Here is a 7,500-nt window from a genome sequence, read left to right as displayed (position 1 = left end):
CCTATGCTTTCGAGTTTGAAAGGGATGCCCTCACATGGTAGCACTGATTTAACTGGGCCGCTCTACTGCCGATTTTATGCATATGCTGCCTAACTCCCTCCCTGTTCCCTGAAAAGAGGATGGTGGAAAATGGAAAAGGGGCAGCTACAGCCTGCAGTCCCCTAGGTTTTACATTCAGATGAGTCTGGGGTTACAACAAAACCTAATGTAAGGCCTCCTTAGGTTAGAATAATTGGGGCTTAAACCTGTCTGAGTTAGACTGTCTGAGCATCTGATTTATCTGCAACCACCCCATCCCTAGGGACAGCTCCATCTTGCAGTTCAGATGGTTCACATCCAGATGAGTCTGAGGCCACAACAACATCTACAGTAAGACCTCTTTAAGCTGGACTAATTGGGGCTTTAACCTGTCTGACTTATCTGAGCTTCTGACCTATCTGCAACCACCCCATCTCTAAGGGGAATTAGAACCTTTTTACTGTAAAAGTTATAAAAAAAAAACACACATCAGTAAAATCTTCCTAATTCGCTATTTTGGTAAGATTATTTTCCTTATGGAATGGTTACATCCTGTACTATGCATGTAACAATAAAAAAAATTACAAAGAAATCACAGGTATAAGCAAGCCAAAATTGTATCCAACTTAAGGGAGTTTCTGACATAAAAATCTGGCTTAAGGAGGTTATAAAAATCTGGCTTAAGGAGGTTTTACTGCATATACCACTGTTAAGAACTTAACCCTCTCATGCACGCATAAGTTTTATAAGTTTTGCCGACATGATTTTACTCCACCCCCCTCCCCGTCAGCCCACCCACTTGCCGCTGAAAACACGTATTCTCACCTTTTTTCGCCACCCAAACCTTTATATATTGCCATGAAACCTACATATCTTATTCGCAGACGTTTGTTCTAGCCGTTAAGCAGAAAAAAATACAGAAAAATGCGAATAAAAGTACATTAGGCCACCGTGAATAAACACTTCCGAACGTCAGTTTCACTTTCCATCATTCTAGTTCAAATGTTTTCCATCATACACAAAAATGTTTTGATAATTTCATCAGCTTTCTAATGGGAAAGTCTGGTTATGATATGATTTGTAGTTTTCAAGAAAACAGCCAAAAATTGAAAGCCATTTTTTGATAAAAAGTAGGGAGCTTTTCTGCAAAAGTTTTCTTGCACATATTATGTTTTTATTTCATAATCTTGTGTAGAATTTCATGAGCTTTCTCATGGGCCGTGCCGATTTTTGATAGGCCTCATAGTTTCCGAGTAAATTGCAAAAAACTACTGGGCTCTTACGGTCGTGCTGCACTTTCGTCATGTGCGCACAATAACCATTATATTCCCGCCTATGTAACAACGACTTTTCATCAGAGATATTACATTGTTATGTCCTGTACACACATAGAATTCATTTTTCTTTATCATGGTTCATACAGGAAATCGATATGTCTAATATTTTTTGAGTAAATGGACGACAAACGTAGAATACTCCTCCTCGCCTGGAGGTGAGATAAAAACATTCCCTTTCCCTGCATCACCCACATCTATATATTTTTGCTCGTTAGGTTTCAGTTTCTTTTTTTCCTCAAAGTATACACGTAAAATATCATAAGCTTTTTGATAGTGCTCTCAGAAACTCGACATGACCACCAGTCTTTTTACTAGGTAGTGATACTGAAGCTGAACTTTCTTCCATCTCATATGTGTATATGTAAAAAACAATACTTATTTGTGTAAAAGGTATAGAAATACAGAAATAGGTCAATATACAAATCAACAAAGTAAGGATAGCTCACTTCCTCCAGAGGTGTTGACATGTTGGCAGAACCTTGAAGGGTTTGAAGACGAGGAGTTGTGTGTGTGTGTGTGTGTGTGTGTGTGTGTGTGTGTGTGTGTGTGTGTGTGTTTGTGTGTGTGTGTATTTACCTATTTGTAGTACTGTATATAGAAATTGAGCAATGCTCGTGTTGTCCTGTCTCCATATCCACATTTATCTAGTCTACCTTTACGCACATGAATGTTTTTCTCCTGCACCACCTTTTCATCTAAGTCGTTCTGAATACTTACGTATTTACCTAATACAGTATACCTAATTGTGATATACACGAAATGTGCTATGCTCGTGAGTTCCCGTTGCTGTTTCTCAGTAAGTCAAATTTAGCTTTAAACTCGTTTAAGTTTTTAGACTGGACGATCTCTTTGTCCAGGCTATTCCATAAGTCTATACTTCTGTAAGGAAACCTATATTTCTTTATATCCTTCAAGCAGCTTGACCTTTTCAATTTCATTCCGTGTCCTCTTGTTGCTCTCTTATCCCATAAAAACAGATCTTCTCGGTCAATTTTATTAACTCCCACCATAGTCCTGAACACTGCAATCATGTCTCCCCTCTTTCTCCTTTCCTCTAAGGAAGGCAAATCCAGCTTTTCCAGCCTCTCTCTCTATGACAGATCTGCCAGACTGGGGACCATCCTGGTTGCTCTTCTTTGTAGTCTCTCAATCTTGTTTATATCTTTCTTTTTGTGTGGGGACCACACTACAGCTGCATATTCTAACCTGGGGCGAATCATGGCCACTATCAATTTTTTCATCATCTCCTCACCCATATAATGAAATGCTACTCTTATGTTAGTCAAGAGTTTATAAGTCTCTCTAACTATCTTGTTAATGTGTTTTTCAGGTGACAAACTATCTTTGACCAGCACTCCCAAATCTTTTTCTTCTCTCATTTTTGTGATTAATTCATTACCCAACAAATAATTCAGTGATGGCCTCCTGGTACTTTTACCCATTTCCAATATTTTACATTTCTTTACATTAAATTTCATTTCCCACGTCCAGCTCCAATCATGTATCCTATCCAGATCCTCCTGCAGCATTTTACAATCCTCCTCAACCTCTACCTTCCTCAAGATCTTTACATCATCAGCAAACAGACTTGCATAACTGTTCACTCCATCTACCATATCATTTACGTAAGTCAGGAACATTTCTGGCGCGAACACCGAGCCTTGAGGGACTCCACTTGTTACTTCCCTCCATCCAGACATCCTATCCTTTATTACTGTCCTCATTTGTCTGTCTCTCAAAAAGTCTCTCATCCATTCCAGGAGATTCCCCTTCAGTTCTCCAACATATTCTAGTTTCCACATTAGTCTCTTATGAGGTACCTTGTCAAAGGCTTTCTCTAAGTACACATAATCCACCCAACCATCTCTCTCCTGTACCACGTCAATCGCTCTTGAGTAAAAGCTCAACAAGTTGGAAACACATGACCGTCCACTTCTGAATCCAAACTGACATTCAGCCAAAATATTCATCTCTTCTATATATTATATCCATCTGTCTTTCAGGATTCTCTCACACAATTTTGCGACCATGCTGGTTAGAGACACTGGTCTATAATCTTCCCTGTTTCCTCTCTTATAAATTGGTACCACATTTGCCCTCTTCCATTCTTGTGGCACTTTCCCCTCTTCCAGACAACACACGATTAAACTGTGAATTTTATCCGCCAGTTGTTCTCTGCATTCCTTCAGTACCCAATTAGAAATTCCATCAGGTCCTGTGGCTTTCCTTACATCTTGAATTGTGTGTGTGTGTGTGTGTGTGTGTGTGTGTGTGTGTGTGTGTGTGTGTGGCATATTTTGTTCTCTCCTCCTTGCACTACACATGCGATGCACACAATAGATATCTCCAGGAACATTCGCTGCACGACATACGAATATATGTGTGGCATATTTCTTGTCTCTGATCCTTGCGCTAGGTTTGAGCTAAGTCAGTCAATGAACTCAACATTTCTCGAAGAACATTCGCCGCACTATTTTATGCGTATATTTCACACTGAACCATATGCAATATAAAACACTATCACATGATTCCATCCCAACCTACTCCATTATTCCCTTCCTGACTCTATGGCATACTTGACCGCTTGTTTCCTTAGCAACTGTGGCATATCTCTATGGCATACATAATGCCTGCAATGGTAGGTCAGTTAGTTCACCACTCCAGGCACTATATGTTTCACAAAATATAAGTACTGGCTTCATTATACAGGTAAAATACTCACATCATTTACGGGCAGGGTGAAGCAGGGTGGAAACCCTGTTATAACAAACAACACTCCTGCCTCTAGGCCTAACGGCTGATAACGGACCCCAATGCTTTACAAATAATATATCTGTGTTCCATAGACACAATCACTTCACATTATAGTAAAAAACACTGTACAATCACAATATTTCAATAATTGCTTCTGCCTCGGGTGGGAGGGGGAAAATGGCAGATTCAAAGGGACGACTGACAGCAGCGCTACACTTCAGCCCGCCTGGTCGTGAGATACTGAGGTTTTTCTGCTGCGCATTGCCTCTTCAGAGCAGTTACAGTGTTGCCAAATGTTTACCTCGGAAGAGAGATGCACTCTTTAGAATGCAGCAAAATATGACACAGGTCGGCTGAAAACTTTCCTTTTGATGACGTTTTTTCTGCTTAACAATGCGATTTGCTTCTTTGTGCATTTATATGCCAAACTGCAAAGAATGCCATTTGCGTCAACGTGCCTCAGAGGGTTAAGTTGTTTTAGTACTTCACTGCCTTACATTTACATTTCTTCTGCACTGCAGCGAATACTTGTTCAGTGCCTCTAATGGATTGTGATTTGATTTCCGACATGTTATTCAGCTAAGGAAAACCTAAAGGTTATTAGAACACTGATCTTTGTAAGTGACATAAGCATCAGATACAGTGCAAGACATAGTAGCCTACAACACCCTCATTTGATGAGCACTGTATATGTGAATGTCAAGAAACCAGACAAGTGATAAATACTATCTTTTCAAATGAAGTACTGTTTATTGATGTGCAGTACAGAATATATAAAAATGAAATAATCAATTTGTTTCCAGCTGTCAAAGTGTCATCATATGAAATATGTCCACTAAACTCATCACCTGTGTTAATGTCTGGCAGCCTTTGACACTTGAATTAATTGACTTACGGTAGTAAGAGAAAAATAAGGAAGATATCGTACAACATTCTGCTGTGCACCCTGGGTGAAGCAGCTGCAACATCCACCCAGGAGCTTAACTTCTTCATTTTTCCCTGCACCTCACCATGGGAAGGACCTTGGTCCAATTCTAGTGAGGCATTGCTAACCACAAGGAAGTGTCAGACCAGACCCCTATATGGTGTATGTACTGTATTGTACTTGTAGGAGAGTCCCTCAGAAGCAGCTGCTCACCTGAGGTCAACAGGTCTGGTTGTCCATAATGACCAGTATTAAGCAACAGCAATTGAAGGGAATAAACTGGTTTGGTAAATATAATGAGACTGCTTTTTACATGCCCTTCCCAGCACAACAGACTGTAATGACAACGCCTTTTAGTACTCTAACATTATTTTCCTTCGCAGACTGATGAGATGGAGGTGAAAAATCCCCTCTTCCATGATGATCCAACACCAGCCACTCCCTCAGTCAGGAAGGGAGCAGAAGATGCTGATGAGGATGAAGAGGAAGAGCCAAAGACTAAGTGAACTTTGACAAGATAGCGAGTGTCTAAATAATGGCACTACTTTTAGTTATATTCTGATGGCACTGAAGTACAGATATAAGAATAAACTGAGATGATAATGTTTGGAAACTTCAGTGCTGATCATGTATTGTACAGTAACCTTGTTTTTCTGGTATCCAAGCACAGTATCCTCAAGAAGCAGGGTTCCATCTTAAATCAATGACAAATACGTTTTGTACTGTACTTATAATCTCACACACACACAAAAAAAACTCATCCATGCAAATATAAAAAGCATGGAAGACAGCTGGGTTATTACATGACGTTGCAGCTGAATATACTGATATAAACTTCCCCTCTTTGACCTAATATTAATAAAAAAAAGGCCTAGTAATGCTTTCCTGTCTACCTTGATTATAAATATAGGAGAGAGAAGGACCAGCAGTACAGTAGTAAATGCTTTCCCATTGTCCTCACCTTTCCATAAGGAAAAACTGTCTTTGAAGGAGATACTGTCTCATCTACAAGCTCTGTTTCAGTGTACTATACATTTGCTATAAATATTCTCGCTTTCTTGCATTGTATTGTGAGATAGCTTGTTACAAAAGGGGGGAAAAAAAGTGTCTCTTCACACACTCATTCCCTACTCAACTATGGGAGTAACATGGTAAATAGTAATACTAAATATAAAGTACAGTACCTCCTTAGATATCATTTATTTTACTATCTAGATAATACAATAATGCACAGAATAATAGTCACCTAGAATATTCATTATTTAGCTAAATGTAGAATCCTTGTGCAATCAAAGTCACAGACAAAATGGTAACGGAGGAACAACAGTATTGTAACAGCATGTTATTCTGTGACAATATTACAATAAATGATAGAACACCTTGATATATATCTATGATATAGATATATATAAAGTAACAACACTCCCTTTATGTACCCAACTTGAACATGCAGGAAGTTGATTAGGGCAGCATCAATATTTGGCACTCTTTTATATCTTCTGTTCTTTTTAATGACACAACTACAGAGTATTCTTTTGTATGCCACTTTCCAGTTTGCTATGATAACAAATTTAATTTTTATAATGCATGGTAATAACGAACGGACATTGTCACCACACTTCATGTACAGCTTTTATTTCTGCATCTGAATATACTGTTGTATTTCACAATCATTTCACTTTCTGTTACAACTGTACTTCAGTTATTTGTTATAAACTTAAAAAATGTAAAATTTAGATAAGTTGCCCTTCTCATAAAAGTTTTGTGCACATTCACAAAACTGGAGGTAAATAAGGCACTAATAGTTGCAATATTTATGATGTGGAACAAAAATATACTGGTGCATGTAAGAAAATTGGAACTGGAACATAATTTTTACTACTGTATGTAATTTAAATTAATTTGGTATTTTTGTCATCTCTCCATCCTGCTTAACAAATTAAAGGGGAGACAAATTTATAGTTAATTTAATGTGTATGGTATACACACAAACAAATTCATCCTATTAAAATTTTAGTTTAGTTATCCAGTTTTTGTATGGTTTAAATCATTCATATACTGTAACTTCATACTGCATAAAGAATACCATCTAAAAATGGCAGACAACCACTTCCTTAAGTGCCATTCAATTGTAATAAGTCAGTATAATAGGTAAATTACATACTACGGTATCATATGTTAAACTGTAACATTTTTTTCTTCTGTCTGTTGGGTTACTACTGTATGGAAAGGAAAACCCTGAAATTTTATGCTTAGTTTGTAGATTTTCTAACTTCGTATAAGACTTACTGTAGTATTAACCTCCTCTTGATGTACTTAGAATCCTACCGTTTCAAGAACCTTTAGAACTTATCCAGTGTACAGTACTGTAACTGAACTAGTCATTTAGGCTTATGTTCATTCTCTATGTATTTGTATAGCTTTATATGTATACAAAATATTTTTTATCCCAGTACTCTTCATCCC

General features: G+C 37.9%; 1 protein-coding gene across 2 annotated transcripts in view; it reads left to right on the top strand.

Annotated features, from left to right (window-relative positions):
• LOC145400244 (uncharacterized) overlaps positions 1-7,500 on the top strand; it is a 538,777-nt gene that overhangs the window by 530,400 nt on the left and 877 nt on the right. For both annotated transcript variants that reach the window (XM_080272757.1, XM_080272756.1), the window contains one exon: positions 5,418-7,500. This exon is cut by the window's right edge and continues 877 nt beyond it. In XM_080272757.1, coding sequence (XP_080128883.1) covers positions 5,418-5,540 — 123 coding nt within the window. In that variant the 3' untranslated portion in view covers positions 5,541-7,500. The remainder of the gene's footprint in view (positions 1-5,417) is intronic.

Source organism: Coenobita brevimanus, chromosome 51 (genome assembly GCF_032717465.1).
Source record: "Coenobita brevimanus isolate Jiangsu-jjx chromosome 51, ASM3271746v2, whole genome shotgun sequence".
In the NCBI taxonomy this organism is placed as follows: domain Eukaryota; kingdom Metazoa; phylum Arthropoda; class Malacostraca; order Decapoda; family Coenobitidae; genus Coenobita; species Coenobita brevimanus.
This window is presented reverse-complemented; position numbering and strand designations above follow the sequence as displayed.